The sequence below is a fragment of the Lepisosteus oculatus genome, chromosome 9, assembly GCF_040954835.1.
Source record: "Lepisosteus oculatus isolate fLepOcu1 chromosome 9, fLepOcu1.hap2, whole genome shotgun sequence".
Lineage (NCBI taxonomy): Eukaryota > Metazoa > Chordata > Actinopteri > Semionotiformes > Lepisosteidae > Lepisosteus > Lepisosteus oculatus.
In genome coordinates this window covers 622,748-641,088 of record NC_090704.1, presented here as the reverse complement: position 1 = coordinate 641,088, position 18,341 = coordinate 622,748, and the positions used below count along the sequence as shown (strand labels likewise).

The following is an 18,341-nucleotide window of genomic DNA, read 5'->3' as shown; positions in this document are numbered from 1 at the left end:
AGATTGAGGTGCTTACACCTGAAGAAGGCTCCACGGCCGAAACGTTGTTTTCTTTCTTCTTTTTTTCAGCATGGAATAAACCTATTACTTGTTCCGCTGTTTATATGGGTTATTACAGGGTTTTAAATACAACTCTTACTCTCCTTCAATACATTATTCATCTAGCAACAATAAGTATGACAGCAAACCTGCTAAATTACTCATGGCTGTTTAAGGAGTTTTAACAGCTGCTTCAGCAGCTGTACTGAAGCAAACAAGAACTCGCTTGTACTTTTTAAACAAGGTGGAATTAGCCTCTGCTGTTCCCTGTGCAGCCTGCAGACTGATGCTGCTAGCTCCTTGCTCAACAAATGAGTGGGATAAATAAGTCAGGTCAGTAGATGGAGCCGTTTGCACATTTTTCATCAACTAAATAATAGAGGGACAGATTAAAAGCTGGTAATGTTATTTTACAGTATGTAACTGATTTTCCTTGTGAAAACTCCATGGTTTTTGTTTTTATATCGTATATCTGAATCTTTTAAAATACATCTAAAACTACTATTTCAAGTACTCCTTCAAAAATAAATAACACATTTTCAAAGATTTAACAGATGTATATTAAAAAAACAAATAATTCTTTATTGAGATACATTACAATACAATGAGTGCATTATTACTCCCAACAAAACCCAAGTGCATGTTATAGAACTATGTGTGTCCCGCTGCCTTAAAAGATATTAACCCATGGTGTTCAAAGCAAGCTTCACCTGAACTCCTCTCTCCCATTAAAAAACAGTTTGCCGTGATCTTTGTAAAAGTAGTGAAATAATATTTTTTTTAGATGAAGTTACTGTTTTCTGTGTAGATTTTTCCCCATCACTAGATGATGGTGTGAAGTGTATGTCTGTTTATTGTAAGTGATATGCACTGCACATTTTAACAGTATGTGTGAACAGATTCATTTTAACAGAAAAAATCAGTAGTGTCAGCTCTTCTACACAATTATTGTACACATGACCCACTCTTATAGCAACAGGCCCTTTAAAAATAATTCGCTGCATGAGATATATAGGAGCCACAGGCAGAGATCTGATTTAATTAGTTTCACCAGTATGGTCTTATGAATTCAGGATTTTTAAATAAAGAATTGCCACGAGCAAGAAGTTAATATAGAACAGATCCTATACTGAAAACTTCTCCATAAGCAGAATAATACATTGACAATGACTTTCCCTGCTTCCATTGTTTATTCTGTATTCCTTTAACATTTATCCTAAGCAATAGTAGATTTGGAAAGCTCTGCCCAATAAACAAACCAATACCCTTTTCCCTCACTGGCTATCAAAAGTACCAGTGTTTTTTCAGTACCCAACATAAAAGTGCTCTCAGAGAGCTTGGAGTCTGCTCCTTTACACATTACTGGCCATTGGTACTCTCTCTACCTCCGGCCCGTCTCTCAGTGTGTAGTCGCCCTGCTCTCTCTTGTGCATGAACAGCCTGATCAGGCCTAAAACCAGACACACACTGAGGATAGTAGTGGTCACCGCTATGCCCACGACCGACACACTGCCCAGTCCACCCTCGTTGCTGTCGCTGTCGGAATCGCTGTCCTCGCCGTTGTCTTGAGACAGGAGAACCTTAAGCTCTGGTCCAGCAGGGACCAGCGGCTCTATTATTGCTACCTGAGCTATGTTGGACATTTCAGACATCAGTCCATTTTCATCCACAGCACAGATGGCAAAATAAACGATGGTGCCGTTCATTTGATCCATACCTTCGATCGGCTGTTCCAGCTCTTCTCTGGTGCCCGCCGGTGAGGGAGTGACATGGGTTGGATTCACCTGAAAGGCACTCTCAAATCTGTCTCTTAGGTCAAAAACATTTTCACCCATCTTTATTTTATATTCTGCAGCTGCAAGATAAAAACCACATTTATAATATCAGCTACAATCTTCATGCAGAGAAACCGTGTCTGTTGAAAAGAGATGTAAATCACTGCAATGCCACTTCCTTCTGATGGACGGGAATCTTATCAAGCACATTCCATTGCATTACAAACAGCACAGAAGGAGGAAGCCTGTCATTATTTGTAAACGAAGTATGTCTGCACTCAATTTAACCATGTCATAGGTAACGCTAAACTAAGACATGCATAAGTGGGAGTGAAGTTATAAAAAAAATGACACTTCCAGTTTTATCTGTCAGTATGGACTTGAGGTACAAGAATTTTGCAAGGAGTGTGGAGTCTATGTTGAATTGTATAAACTAAAGCAGTGATGTTGAATCCTAGTCCTCCATTTTGCAAACAAGAAGATTTGATACATCTAGCTCATTTGATTGCTTATTGATCGGAGGACTTTATCCAGCAGTTTCTTGAAACATGCCAGGGTACCAGTTTGCACAACATGGCTGAGCTGTTCCAGACTCCCTAATGCCAACATCCTGTGCCAGAGCACTTTGGGTGAATGTGACCGATGTACTTTCACCAGTGGTGGACACAAGACTCGCAGAGCATTCCATGGGTTCTTCTTGTTTTATTTGTACAGTGTTTAACACAAAGCTAGAAAACAAAACTTTTTAAGATAATAGAGGTTCTTAGATCAACTTAAATCTCCACTAACACCCTGATCACTTTCCAGCCACAACTAACACCTTATTTGTACTATAGAATAGCACTAATTACTCCCATATGAGGATATGCACACAAGCCCTAAACCTATAATATACTAACACACCCAGTGAAAACTATATACTACTCCTGCCGCGGTGGAGGCACAAGATCAGGAGAAGGGCAGAAAGGACTCGAGGAAGTGCAATGTTGACTCCAGCCTGATGGCGATACAGATACAAGGATCTTTCACTCTGAAACCATTCAGCAAGACAAGGTGGCAACATGGGAAGCTGCTTGTCCTGATCAAATCAACTCCCCAGGACGGCCTGGCCTACTCAGGAACAAGGAGGGAACAAGCTGCCCAAACTGCAGCAGGCTCTGCCTGATCCAGGGTGATTTCATCAGCCATCTCTGGAATCGCACACAGGACGCACATGAAGAGCCATCGCCCTCAACTGCGTGGGCTGCTGATGGCCGGAACAGCTCAACCTCCATGTGAGAATGGAGAGATGGACACAACTGCATGCTTGACCATGCATGGCAGCAATGGCACCATTCAAGGATGGCTCAAGCCATTCAGATTTGTTTTTAGATTTGAAAAGAGCAGGACATTGCTTAGTATTGCGTCAAGCAAGAGGCTCCTTTCCTTAGTGATGACTTGTGTTGCATCTTGCTCAAATGCAGGACCTTCATTTTCAGAAATGTTACTTGCATTTTTATTGTTAAGAAGCCCGTCACTGGAAGAGAAGGTCAAATGCTGAGTGAGTGAGGCAAATAATCTTTTAGATGGCAGATGAAATACTTGTTTATGGTGCCAGACCATCTGAGTTCAGTTTTCTTTCTGATTTATTTCTGAACTCAAAAACAACAAAGCACAGAGACTGCCACACCCATTCCCAGCCCAGTTATTCTGCCTACGCTTGCATATTATTTTCTCTGCCCTACGTGACAGTCACCAGGGTGTCTTAATCATAAAGTGATACTGGTAATTATTTATTCAGTTCATTTCTTAATCTCTTAATTGTGTACTATTATAGTGGGAATAATCTGTGGGGCATTTATGTTATTAAATGACTCAGCAAGCTCAATTAAGCCTTGTTTCAAATGCTCACTGGCTTTTGAGAACTAGTGTTGCAATCAACATCAACCATAATCATTTAAAAGAAATGGGAAGCCCTTCTAATAATTTCAACACTGTATGTGCAGCAATCAGGATAGGCATCCAAAGCGAAACTCTTTCATTGGTTGGCGATACTTCTCACACTGTATTCACTTCTCTCAGGCCAAAAACAGCTTTGAACCCTACAGGGATTCCACTGCTGCTTCCCGTCTATCCGAACACCCTTTCTCTTTTCAAGGTCATCTGAGAACGCTCGTCCATTTTAGACTCCAGCTGTTACCTTTGTTCCAGATGCACCGATCATCTTAAACCACCAACCACCTGCTCTACAGCCTTGTCGTCCACAGTGACTTTGTTACCTACACACCCGCGCTAGGCGCCTGCCCACACATGTCCAGCTGCACGTCCAGCTTCACACACATGTCCAGCTGCACACACATGTATGGCACCTCTGACCACATCTGTTCTGCACTCTGTGGCAGCGTTACCTTGCCTGAGGAAGACGACTAGCTGACCAATCCCGTGAGCAGAGGCCATGTTCCCCATCTCGCCTCACCGTGATTACGCTGATCTTTCTCAGACATCTCAGTACTCTCACTTCTAAAAGCCAGAATGACCGTTGGACTATGTTCCCTCTGTCGCCCAGCTATGAATAATGTCTTTATAAATCTCTCCATTCATTTAAAGATTCTGGCTTCTCACACTGACCCGGACCTCCTCCTCCCCGACTCCCCCACACACCTGGAGAGGCCCCGTTTCTGAAACTGTTTTTGAAGAAAGTGTTTTTCTACTTTCTTTAACTCATTAAAAGGATTTTAAAACCCCACAGAAAAGTTAAACCTGATATTCTGGATTTTCTAAAAACAATTACCTGTGCCTTTGTCGAGGTCATCTCCTGGTGCTGTCCATGACAGTCTTACTTTTTGGTTTTCAAAAACCGCCATCAAGTCGTTGATTCTGCATGGAGGGAGAACATCGCTGTTCTCCGGAGGCTGCTTCGTGATGCTGAATGTCTGCCCAGGCTTGGTCCTGCTGAAAGCTTCTACCGTGACCATGATGTCCGGCCTGACTGCGGGCTTCGGTGGATTCATGTGGACAGTTCCTGTGTCCAGGAGAGCTGCCTGTTAACTCACTTCACACATGCAGGAGATTCAGGACTTCAGTTCAGTACAAGTAAATCTCATCAGTGTCCACGGTCATTCTGTGCTGATTAGAATTTTTGTAGTTTGTATTGTAATGTTTGCATGAATTTGACAGGAAAGCTAAAATGTTCTGGAAAGTGGAATGTCTGTGAGCTGTATTTAGACCCATTCGTTAACAAATGGGCAGGACTGCAAAAACTGGATATTTCCTGAAAAGATTCAAGTTTTAAAGGTGATTTTTTATATTGACAAAAGACATTCTTCTTTGAAAATAATCAAAATAATTTTTAATCTTTGTTACTTTTTGCTAATGGAACATAATAAAAACGTTTGATTTTTCACGATTCACAAGTGAGGACACAAGTGGATACTAAAACTGAGAGCAGCAGACACTTCTTGAAGGAAAGGCTTATGGGAGTAAGAAGCTACCCAGCCATGGTGTTAGTTCACTGGCGTCTACTTGGATTAATTAACTACTAGCATAGGGGCTAATAGCTTTCTTATCTTCTAATTGGATTATTAACTTCTGACTATGCTCTCTCCTACCTTTCTTTCTCCTATCTATCTTGTTTGAGTATCTGTATTCTGATCAATATGCCTAAAATTGAGAGATGTAAAGGACCCATTATCAAAGCAACACCCTGAGATATTTACAAGGTTTTATCAGTTCAGTTCAAGCATTATTACGGTACAGCCCAATTCAACAACACAGCAAGGACAGACAAACTTTACAAACAAAGAAGACAGTTATTTATGCTGTTTCAGAGTGAGTGAGATTGCAGCGGGGATGAAAGATTTTCTGAATCTGTTGCCTCTACACCTGGAGACACAGATGGAAGTAGTGTAAATGTAGATTTTGCAATCTTGCGCAGTATATTAATTCATGTATAATTATTTGTATATTCATTATATTTATCACCATAATATTTTTGCACTGTTCCCCGAATTACTTTTGCACTGTTTTTGTCCTGTTGTATACTTTTTTTCTGTTAGTGTATTTGCACAGTTTTTTATTACACTGTTATTGTTATTGTTTTACTGTCTATTGTCTTGTCTTCTGTTCTATTATATACTGCACCTGAGAGACTAATAAGAAATACTTTTCACTATATTATGCACCCGTGTAAGTATAATGACAAATAAAGTTGAATTGAATTGAATATAATTCATTGTATATTTTATTTGTGTGGCCATATTTGTATTGCCATTACTATATAGCCCAGTAGAAACTGCTGAATCAGTTTGATCTGAAATTATAGCAATAGGATAGTTTCAAGCTACTTTTCTGAGCTTGAACATAATTGTGTGCAGTTTAGAACTGCGAGTGTAAAGCAACATACTTCTATAATGACTTCAGTTGTGAAAATAGCACTTCCTTGGTTTATTATATAGTGAAAAAGCCATCATTTCCATTGTTCGAATGGCTGCTGCCGCCGATGGGGTCAGGCAGAGGTTGTTCGCTTGCGTTTCTTCACACACATCACTGTAGTGGCAACAATGCAGGCCGCTGCCACCACCCCTGTGACCGACAGAACAAGCACAGTTATGTTCACACTGCTGGGGGGGCCAGGCTCAGGCCCGGTGGGGGGGCCAGGCTCAGGCCCGGTGGGGGGGTCGGGCCCAGGCACAATCAGAGCTGCCTGGGCAATATTAGACACCTCTGAGGTGAGGTTTTCGTGGTCTTCACTCCGTGCAGCAAAGTAGAGGATGGTTCCGTTCTGCAGGGGAATGGACTCGGGAGAGAACGAATACTCCTCCATGGAGCCAGCTTCTTTCGGCAAGGAGAGAGAGACGTTTACAAGTTGGGCGTCGCTGAAATTCTTTCGGAGCAACTCAAAATCTGGGCTCATCCGAATCTCATAGGATTTTGCTGAAAAACAGATCAGAAAATGACAGCTTAGTTTCACATGTACATTCTTGAAATAACTTAATTTGCCTTCTTCTAATGCCTTATTCAATACTGTGGAGTTCACAGTTTCCTTTATAACCTGCCAGTTGACTTCCCATGTGTCGTGTTAAAAGTCTAAAGACCGCCCTCAGGAAATATTTAAGCAACAGATTAAATGTCGGTCACTGCTTTCACGTCTCAAGTGGCCAATGTTCAGGGCCAAGGAGTGACAGGTGTCATTGGGGAGGGGCGGGTGAGGAAGCACTGGGGTTCAGTCAGAAGGGAAACATCACGCCCCTTCATGTCACGGATATCAGAAGGGCATGCTGTGGAATGGCCAGGAGAGCAATAAAGACATTATGTATAGTGGTACAAGGGGAAAAACGGGGGTTAGCCAGGGCTCAGGAGGTCAGTCGGGTAGAAACTTATGCCGTCAGGCCGCGGAGCAGACGACTTGGTGCTGAGACAGAAATACAAGTCCCACACAAAGACACACCGGAAGGACAAGCAAAGCACAGGGAACTAAGAACAGGACAGAGAAAGACCGCCCTCTAGATGTAGAGGGCATGACACTTCATTCTAAATCGTTTCGTTTTAGTCAGTCGGTCCCATGGACAAAAGTCGGAGTCCGAGTTTTCCATACCCGTTCCCTGGTCGTAGTCCTCTCCAGGAGCAGTCCATGTCAGGAGCACCCCCTGCGCCTCGATCCTGGCGCTGAGGTCGGTGATTGTGCAGGGGGGGAACCTTGGAGGGGGGGCTCCAGGATCCATGGCGACAGTGAAGGCCCCCCCCGAGGCCGTCCTGCTGAAGCTGCCCACCCGCGCCTGCAGGTCCTCCTCACTCCCGGGGGGCTTCTGGGGGTTCAGCTGCAGCTGGCCTGACGACAGAGGTGTTTTTTTTATTTTTCTTATCTATCAATCCATTTTCCAGTATCTGTTTATCCAGTACAGAGCCTCAGGGGAGCCAGAGCCCAACCTGGCGAGCAGCGGACACACACACACACACACACACACACACACACACACACACACACACACACACACACACACACACACACACACACACACACACGCCAGGGTCAGTTTCCCCAGATGCCAGTTAACCCACCTGTGTGTCTCTGGGCTGCGGGAGGGAACTGGAGCAAACCCATGTGAATGTGGGGAGAACATCCAGACTCCACACAGACAGCACTCTGGGAATTGAACCCAGGGCCCCAGTGCTGTGAGGCGGCAATGTTAACCACTGTCCCACTGTTCCCTCCCCCAGTTAAATCTTACACTGTGGTTAATGAAAGTTTACTCTTAAAAATGCTGTACTGGCTTTAAAACATTCCCATGCAGTGTGATGCCTATGCTAATCTGTAATCCGTACCTATAATACATAATAATAAACTTTATCTTATATAGCACCTTTAAAAGTGGCTTCTCAAAGCGCTTTACAATATGGAAAAAAACTCACAAGGAGACAGCAGGATTGCATAATTACAATAAGGGTTTGGAATACAGCAGGAACGCAAAGCAATTAAAAGAAAGTCCCCCTAAAGCGGAAGATTTTGAGTCATGAGTTGAAAGTGATCAGGGGAGATATCCTTAGGGATAGAATTCCAGAGTTTTGGGGCATAAAATACCTACGACCAACACAGCTGAAATCAACAGCCATTCCCTGTGTCTGGTGTGTAGTAAACTCTTCACCTCTTTGATTTTTACTCAAGAGAATCCATATTTAAAAGAACAAATTTGCTGCTGGTTTCACGGGATACAAATATTTACCATCTTCCATGTATCCTGGTATGTACAGAGCGCGCCCATGTCTTCTTACAGAAAGCCTGGCTGTGTCCCCTCGACCCTGGACTCTGACTTTCAAGTTGAAAGTCCCACTCTTTCTTACATTGGTGAAATATTTGGTATAGATGCCATCATGTCTGAAAACATCAGCACCTGAAAGACAAAACATCACTTACGTGTAGGGGAACTGGGGTCATTAAGGGTCAGCTCAGTCCTTGCTTTCCATTTCCACAATGAAGAGACACGTTGATAACAGCCCAAACTCTCCCTGCTATACAAGATGTTCCCTAAGACACCTGTCTAGGATGAATTAGATGTCAGATTAGTAATGAGTTCTCCTCCCTTCTTGTTCAGATCTTCAATACCTGCTCCATTGTCCAGAAGTTGCAGCTCCTCTTTGGGCCCATCGTTTGACTCAATGGTGGCGACGACATCAGCTAGTATCACAGGAAGATCCCCCTGCCTCACTTCTGCAAACACCAGCATGGGTCGGCTTCCATTGCTGACCTCCTGGTTCATGTGGGCTTTAACGGTCACGGGATCGACGCTGGCGCTAGCCGCGCGGCTCGTCACGGTCACGGCCAGAGCCTGCCGGCTGGACTGTGTGTTGTGAAGCCTGTAAGTCCAGTCTCCCACCTGAGGCAGCAGGGAAAGTAATATAACAGGTTCATGCTCCGGGTCAGCTAAAAACCTCTTTCAATACGGATGTGGACAGTAGAATTTCAGGTATGCGTAAGAGTATTCAGAATGATTGTGTAGAAAAAAACACAGTGAAACAAAGTAAAGAAATATGAGAAATGAGAATGAAAAAATTAGAAAAAATTATAAAGATAACGATTCTCTTAATAAGAACAAAATAGTACCTCTGCAGTTCCTGGTATCTTTAATGTAGCTGTTTTTAAATCTCTGTTTTGAGAAAAGTCTGTGTTGGTATAATTGAAACCAGTGGGACTTGTAACAATGATATCAGGCACACTTGTTCCCCAGATAACTAAAAAGCTTGTGTCATTTCCAACAGTTTTATCCACAGAAACTGTTCCATTAAAAAATGAATTTCCATCAGTGTTCATTCCAGTACTCTCAAGCTATGTGGGGAAAGAGCGGATTGTTAATGTTCGTTTTAATATTCACATTTTACAAAAACACCAATTAAGTTTCAATTTATCAATAGCAGCCTTACCTGGATGGACTGCAGAGTGAGATTCCCATCTGAAGTTGTCAGAGCAGCAAATGCATCAACAAGCCCATTAGAATCCACCTTATCTGTGGCTAAAATGTATTTTCCACCTAAAATGATTAAAAACCTTGGTTGGAGGTCTTGATTTTGCATATATTTTAATGTATTCTGTGCAGAATTAATCACATGCTGAATATTTTCAGACATTTCTGGTCTTAAGTCCTTATCTCATTAGGCTTTAACATGACACCAGAAGGGACTGTTGGACCTCATTAACAGGGTGATAGGTAAAAAGTTAAGAAACAAGGTTAATTAGGATAATTAAGCCAGGGATCAAAGATGCCATATCTACAGGAGGTGTTAAGCGTGTCTCACACTGAGCTGAGATGCAGATAGTGTGTGTTCCAGATGTGTGTCTCATGCCATCTTCTGGAGAATCCAGATGTACAGAAACTCTTCAGTTCAGAAGCAGCCTTCAGGAGGGTTTAGTTGAAAGTTGAAAAGCAAGGTGATGTTGGACTGATTTGCTACAGAAATTGATCTCTTGTGTCGGTTGTGTGTTTCTTTGAATCCAGGTGGAATAATAAGATACCAGTTACCTCCTGTTTTCAAACATGGAGGAATGTGTCTCTCTCTGGAATATCCTAACTGAAGCAATTGTGGCCACAAAAACAGAAAAGCTGCATGTAGAGGTGGTGTCTCTCTAGAATATCCCAGTATTGATTTGGGACAAAAAGCACAATGAAATCACATTTTATTTTGCAGTTTGGAGAGAAGCAATGGTTGTCATCCACCTAGAAATGACTTAACAGCTCTACTCCAAAGCCTTAGTATGGCTTTTATTACGAAGTAGTTTAGAAAGAGCCTTCCCTGTGTGTTTTATGTCACCCTGTCCTTGTAGGACCTTCTGTAGTCCTTCTGTAATGTCTTCTGGTGTCTGTTCCAGATCAGGTATTCATTCTTACTGAGACTGAACATTTAATTCAACCAATTTCTTTTTTTAATTCTTTTCTGTCCTTGGGACTTTAAGAAATAATCTGTTTTAATTTAAATAAATGTAACATATTTAACATATATATTGTAACGCCACGGGGGCTCAGGCGGGCGCCCTTGCCGCATTAGGTCGGCCCCTGCACCGTCCGGGGCTCGAACCCGAGACTTCCGCGTCTCTCTGCAGCGACCTAGCCCCGTGAGCCAAAGAGAGATCTCTCTACAGCCCAGTAGCTGTGGTCCTGCTATCACAGGGAAGGGCGGTGACGTCACCCGCTCTGGTACGCCGGCTCTTACACACTGCTTGTCGGCCGTAAGCGTTACACTCTCCCCCGCTTAAATCGCTGTCCCCGGCGAAGGGCTATCCCGCCCCGCTTCTGACACCAATGTAACGCAACGGGGGCTCAGGCGGGCGCCCTTGCCGCATCTGGTCGGCCCCATCCCGACTGGAGGCTCGAACCCGGGACTTCCGCGTCTCTCTGCAGCGACCTAGCCCCGTGAGCCAAAGAGAGATCTCTCTTTTGCTCACGGGGCTAGGTCGCTGCAGAGAGACGCGAAAGTCCCGGGTTCGAGCCCCGGACGGTGCAGGGGCCGACCTAATGCGGCAAGGGCGCCCGCCTGAGCCCCCGTTGCGTTACAATATATACTGTATATATAAAAGAAGTTAATTCAACACTGAAAAGGAAAAAGAAGAAAAAATATTTTGGCTTCAGGTCTGTGTGTCCCTACACCCACCTTAAACAGTTACAGTATTTGTTTTAACTTAGTTAAGACTTGTTCCTCTCACCTAGGTTTTTAAAAGAGTACTAATGATTTATGATGTACAGAAACATGGGACAATCACCACTCCTCCAGGTCACTTAAGTAATAAAGATACAGGAGAGGAGCTCTGAAATCCAGCCCGTGGCATGGGGTTCATGCTCATTTCCAACTATGTGACAACTAAATGTATTTTAAAATCAAGTCAATTAAAGGGGCAGTAAGCACACTTAAAGAAGAGTTCAGCTGGCAGGAAACCCAGAAAACACAGGGTCTCCCAGGACCAGAATGATGAAACTGCTTCATGAATTGTTTGACAGAGAGTTAGAGTCCCATAGCTCCTTTGCTACTGTCGTGCTTCTTGTATAGTTGCTTCATTTTTGCTGGACTTTACCTGTCATGTTTACCATTATTTCAACTCTTTTATCAGCACTTGGTCCCAGGGCAATTCCATGAACTATAGCTCCACTGTTGCCGACTTGATCAAGACAATCCACTGGCGATTCTCCGTCAGACAATAACACAATCTCATCACCAAATGTACTGCTGTCATCTTCTTTGAGTACCTGAGTAAACAGTGCAGAGGACAGATGTATAATATAAATAACATAAATAACTCCTGGTTGCATCGAGAGTGCTCCTAACCGATGAGAACGCTTGCAGAATTGAAAAAAGACAGATCCAGGAAAACACACTTTTGAATTGGACTCGAAACAGTTCTATTCATTTATTAACCGATTATCAGGAACTTTTTAAAGTTTTAGTTTTTTCAGGTTTTATTTAGCTCTTAATATTATTAAAAGTAGAAAGAAAAACAAATAGGGATATCTATTTTGCAGCAGTGTTCTTGGCATTGTTGAAAATGCTGTAATTGTAGTCCTAAATGTGTGACAATCTTGGGCTTTTCTTTAGATGAGTGGGCAAAAAACATAGCACACAGGAGCCCAGCTTTTAAAATAAGCTTTTTATATCTCCTTTTCTTTCCTGAAGGTTATAATGCTGAGAGTCAGACTGCTCAGAAAGGCAGACTGACTTGACACACGTACTACCTCTCCCCAAGGACGTGAGCATTGCTATTATCCACATTTTATTATTTACCACTATCAGACCAGATGATGTGGATCTTCTATATACAGTATGGTATAATGCAATGCTGTTATTAATTTTGAGTAATTGCTGTTACAAATTCTGCTTACCTGAAAGCCGGAGTCAAGCCCTCTACAGATATCCGTCCCTCCACCAGCAGTGCTGGGCAAGGCTGTAACCAGCTCCTCCCTTGAAGTCTTGTCATGAACCAGAGTTAACGATTTGACTATTGTCCCACTAGAAGTGAAGGTAACTATCCCAACCATGGACTGGTCTTCAATAATCTCCCGCAGGAAGAGAGTTGCTGCCTGGCGCAGTCGGGTCAGTCTGTCATAACCCTTTGAAACACAATGAGAGCATTAAATGGATGACAATTCAACAACCACAAGTGTCGTTACAGCATAACTGACATTCTCTAAGCAAAGAATTGATGAAAAATAACACATTTTATTTCAAGAACATAAAAGACATGTATAAAGTAATGAAACAGTAAATTACCGAAAACAAAATCAGGAAACCTGGGTTGCTTCATTCGGGTAACCCTGATGACAGACCCAGGAGGGCAGGACACCAACCCTGGGCTTTGCACAAACTGTTCATTTGTTATAATTAATGAACCATTAATTAAGCTCATTGCCTAGACAGGGGGAACCACTGGACTGGGTTTTCCTCACCTCTGTGCCAAGTGCTCACTTGCTGCTATATTGTTAACTGCAATACAGATCAGTAAAACACTCTGTGGCGAACTGTTGTGAAGGGCGCTATAGCAGAATAAAAAGAGTGATTGACAAGCGAGGGAAATTTATTAATTAATTGTGGCCTATATCCTTGTATATTCTTCAGTGTTCTCAGGGCATTGATATATACTTCAGCTGGATAGATCACCATTGAACAGTAACATAAATAAATATTCAATAAACTAATCTATTTTATGTCTAACTTTGAGATTCTCCCGATGTCAAACAGCTTCACTGTTCGGCTGCTTTCACTGTCTCAGCCACTTACCGTTTGACTGTGCATGAGATCCACAGGACTCACAGGAGAGCTGGAGCTGACTGGAGAGGCATTTCTCACTAGCGTCACTAATGTCACAAACACCACTAGGCCAAACGTGTCCAGCAAGCCTGTGCCTGCCAAGGATACAGTGTGCAGCGCTGCCTAGAAAAGCTTAATCCACCTAATCACACAGCATCTGGAGACAGTGAAGCGCGGGCATGTCTTGTGAAAGACACTACTTCATTTATCAACACTTACTTTTGACCACATACACTCTACCTGTCAAACAAGTACTGTAAGTGCAGAGTCAGAGGTGTCACAAAAACACCCTGCAGACTTACACCCATGCTGCCAGACACATCCAGCACGAGGCAGACGACTCTCCTGCCCTTCTGCAGCAGAGTGAACTGGGGTGGCGGCGGATCCGCTGTCATGGGCGCGGTCCGGTCGAAGTCCGGCGCAGAGCCGATCACACTCCACACACTCCTGTAGTTGCACATCCTGTTCTGCATGTTCGGAGCCTCCTGGTTATGGCTCTTGTCATTACAGAATTCTGTGATCTAGGAAATGGAAAGAAGTGTTCTACTTTGTGGGAATCATTAAGGAACTTTCCTATTTTTTGTTCTTATGTTCTTGTGCTTGTCTTCTTTTGCCTTACATCACTTTTTTGTAAATATTACCATCTTTAGAACCTTCTGACCTCAGGCAGATACAGTACCTCTGTATTTTCCTGACTTAACTACATTCAAGCTTAAGATGAATTTGTATAAGAACCACTGTTTGAGCAGCAGGTCATCAGTATCTGGAATTTATTTTTGTCAAAAAACATGGAGCACATTCTGCCATGCAACACAAAACAGTTTTGGAAGAAGAATATTAACAGATCTGACTCAAAACTCAAGGTCAGCAACCTGTTTCCAGACATTGCTGCCATGATATCCTACAAATGTAAATTATATTTCAATCATTAATAATAAACAAATAATCACACAGGTATATTTGAAAGTTATGTTTTTTCCGGCTTGTTATATGATATAAATGACAATCTTAACATTTAGAATAGAAGTCATACCGCAGGCAGGCTCTGGAGATACATTATGGACACGGACGTTTTTTGGGTCTTGTCTGGGAAAAACTGGCAGTTGGCACTGGGCAGTCCAGTAATCTGGTCTTTGGAACACCTCTGTAGAGAACTGTCAGAACTGAATGGGACACCTAAGCTGCCTGTGAGATCTTTGGAACACCTGGAAAATTAGAAGAGAAGAAATCATTTAGACTTCAGGAATAATTGTCTACAAAGGTGATTTTGTGTCTCCGCGTCGGAGTACCTGGTTGCTTCCACCTGCTGGCTGCTGGAGATGTAAAAGGGTGTGTCCTCGTTGTATTCATCATAGACACCCCAGCGCAGGTGTGCCCACTCGTGCACAAACACTCTGCCTAGAATGGTGGACATAGAGCAGGAATAAAGATATGTATTGATGATATGATATATAAATTATATGTGTTGAAAAGCATTTTGCTGATTCCTCATGATTTCCAGATTTAAAAGACTTTGACTATGACTATGACTATGACTATGCAATAATGCATGAACACACAAGAAATCTGAAGAAGGCATAATTTTCAGCTGGTACTTCTGGCCTGTTACACGTTAAGGAATGTCTCATTTGCTCCACAGCAGGAAAGAAGTGGTACAAGCATCTTGTCTTGAAGTCTCATGCACCCATGGACTTGGCACAATACGGTCAAGCAGATTTTTAACAAACCCTCAGAGTGCACACAAAATACCAGGGTTTTCAGCAGAAGTCCTGTAGCTCACTCCTCACCTCGGGGTCCGTAAGCATTCAAGAGAGAGTCGTTCAGCAAGAAGCTGGGTGTCAGATGGATGTATTTTCCTGGTTTTCCACACTCATCGTACTGCAGTGTGTAAGGATCGTCTCCATACGACATGTCTTTAATAACTACGTTTGCCTTCAAAATGTAATAATCAACATAAAAAATGAACTGATGAACTGATGATCGGGGAAAGCTTCGTATTGTACAAGTTTAAAAAAATCAATCCTTATATTATTATCTAAATTCTTACAGAAAACATTCAGATATTTTCTTTTCTAACAGAGCAATTAATAAAAGTAGACATGCTTTTTATCAGATTGTTCAAATTTGAAACTGTCCTTATTATTTAAATCTACATCAGAAGGGGACAGAGTGAATTATTACTCAGTTGTGCAACAGAACAATCTTTAAGACTGATAAAGAAAAGCTGTGCTGCTGTTTGGTGTACAAAGTGAATTTCCCCCCAAAATATTTACAGTACCTCCATAAGTGTGACAGTTTCTTTACAGCACTGCAAGCTGAAATAATTGTAATGCGAGGACTGCATATTAAAGTTAAGAGAGTGATGGTACACAGGTTAATAACCTTAATTTGACATGTCTAACAGCTACAGAAGATTTGGAGTTTACATTTTCATATGATTCTGTTTTTCCTCTTGTATAGCTCGGCTGTGGTGCCCAGTTAGGGGGGACGAGTATTTTCACATCCTTGAAGTAGAACATTTTCTGAGTAGCAGTGACGAGGTATGCTGAGGAGCTATTGATCATATCCTGTTAACAACAAGCAGGAAAGGACAAAAACTTTGTGACTCATTGAGATCCCACACTGTGAAATTCTACTTTTGCTCGACAGGTAAAATGCAATTTAATTGACACACAATCTTTATTCTCTTCAATGTGTTTCTGTCATAGTATACAACAGTAATAGTGATGAAGGAATGAAGTGTGACACCAATTAATACATTTCGTGTACAGTATTAGAATCAAAATATTCAGTAATCATAAATTGTCCTTTAAATCTTCTATAAATTAAGAGATTAAAGGCTTTTTTGAATGGTGTGAAAGAAAACAACACTAATTTGTAAATTGAATTCTTTGGAGGATAAGAGGAAATACAAACTTATTACTGTCAAAAAATTGGGAGTTGGACTGAATTACAAAATTCTGTTTGGAATATGGATTAAATTCTAAATAAGATTCAAATATTTTTACTAGGGGTTAAATTTGCTTTACTTTTTTCAGATACATTTGTTGTTGAGGAGTAGAAAATATACAAGTTGATAGCAAACATTTTGCTTGATTATCTCAAGAATTTCAGAGGAGTCGATAATCATAGTTGGTTTTAACAAACTGTATGGAATATGTACACAGTATTACATTTTGTCCTGTCCTGTTGATAGCAAACATTTTGCTTGATTATCTCAAGAATTTCAGAGGAGTCGATAATCATAGTTGGTTTTAACAAACTGTATGGAATATGTACACAGTATTACATTTTGTCCTGTCCTTTGTATTCAAATGAATTCTGACACATTTATGTCACATTCTTCATCTGTATTCAGTTTGGCATATTCAACACTGAGACTCCTTAGCTGGTTTCCCTTCCAATCCCAGTCCTTGAAATTAATTTCTACTGACCTGGGACAAGATCTTTCTGGTACAAGAAACCAGCCTTCAAGGACCTGGCTTGGCATCTTGTTGGTCCGTGGTCGAAAGGTCTTATGTTACATAAATATTATATGAATGAAACTGTAAGAAGTTCTTCTTTGCGAGTGTTCTGCTTTCAGTCTGAAATGTTCACACTGTTTTCTAAAAGGAGCGCTAGCTCAACATCACAGACATTATTAAAAAAACAGCTTGATCTTGTCCTAAAAATAATATCCGCATATCTTCATTAAAGTTAAAACTAATAAGAACTTAAATTAAAATTTTCCATTTTGTGTGTGGTTTTCTTTTCGGTTTTCTGTTGGTGTCATCTGATATACAGTAAAGCTATTCCTTTGTTTAGTTGACTAAGGGAAGGAGCAGCGTGGAAACCGGTGACGTTACCTTGATGTTCTGGATGAGCTGGGGGTTTTCAGGCACAGCTGGGTTGATGGCAACCAGTATGTTAGTGAATCCATTCCCATCCAGCTCAATCATGCAGGCTCCTCCAGAGAGAGAAGAGAGCAGTAGAAACAGCACTGCTCCTCGATCCATGGCTCAGCCCTCCCAGCCAGTTGCAGCAGATGGAGAACAAGGTCTTATTTGTAACCTGCTTAATCGGACATCATAAAATCACATGATCACATAAATGTGACGTTATCACATAACCCATAAATGTTAAAAGTTAATCTGAATAATGTTTTTGCCTTGTCTCAGCTAAAGTGGACCAATCAGGAAGTTATTACACAGTTGACACAAGTTTTATTCCCTGGATTCTCACTGTTTGGCTTTAACATGAATATGAAGGGATGTCTGTTTTTTTTCTTTAGGTCAGTGTATGCCATCTGTTATATTCTTATATTGTTATACTTTGTAGAAGAACATAATGAGATAGTCATGATACTATCTACCCTGACCAATCAGGAAGGTATTACACAGTTGACACAAGTTTTATTCCCTGGATTCTCACTGTTTAGCTTTAACATGGATATGAAGGGATTTCTGTTTTTTTTCTTTAGGTCAGTGAATGCCATCTGTTATATTCTTATATTGTTATACGTTGTATGAGAACATCATGAGATAGATGAGAATCAAACAATTTAATTTTTGTAATCACATTGTTGAGATGTATTTGAAAGTACCTTTATTTTCGAATTTCCTTGAGCCATACAAGTACCTTATACTTAACTTAAAGCACAAGAACATAATTCCTGTGGCTCTAATGGCAAGGAACAATGCTAGAGCCTACCCTACAAACTGTCCATTTCCAATTTTTTTACAATAGTGAAGAACAGAGCTATAGAGTAGCAAATAGAGATCTGTTGAT

At 41.6% G+C, this 18,341-nt stretch overlaps 2 protein-coding genes across 2 annotated transcripts; both read right to left on the bottom strand.

Moving 5' to 3' along the window:
• Positions 1-575: 575 nt before the first annotated feature.
• Positions 576-4,812, bottom strand: LOC102690418 (calcium-activated chloride channel regulator 4-like). Its single transcript, XM_069193861.1, has 2 exons — positions 4,585-4,812; positions 576-1,894 (listed from the first exon to the last, which is right to left on the bottom strand). Exons 1-2 carry the CDS (start codon positions 4,802-4,804, stop codon positions 1,392-1,394), a joined length of 723 nt encoding a protein of 240 aa, XP_069049962.1. The 5' UTR covers positions 4,805-4,812; the 3' UTR covers positions 576-1,391.
• Positions 4,813-5,500: 688 nt separating this feature from the next.
• On the bottom strand, positions 5,501-17,602 carry LOC102690619 (calcium-activated chloride channel regulator 4A-like). Its single transcript, XM_006634814.3, has 14 exons — positions 17,420-17,602; positions 16,001-16,141; positions 15,362-15,506; positions 14,864-14,972; positions 14,608-14,779; positions 13,877-14,095; positions 12,650-12,877; positions 11,848-12,019; positions 9,708-9,814; positions 9,391-9,612; positions 8,893-9,163; positions 8,513-8,680; positions 7,387-7,620; positions 5,501-6,725 (listed from the first exon to the last, which is right to left on the bottom strand). The coding sequence occupies exons 1-14, from the start codon at positions 17,567-17,569 to the stop codon at positions 6,298-6,300; spliced, it is 2,766 nt and encodes a 921-aa protein (XP_006634877.3). The 5' UTR covers positions 17,570-17,602; the 3' UTR covers positions 5,501-6,297.
• Between the last annotated feature and the right edge of the window lie 739 nt (positions 17,603-18,341).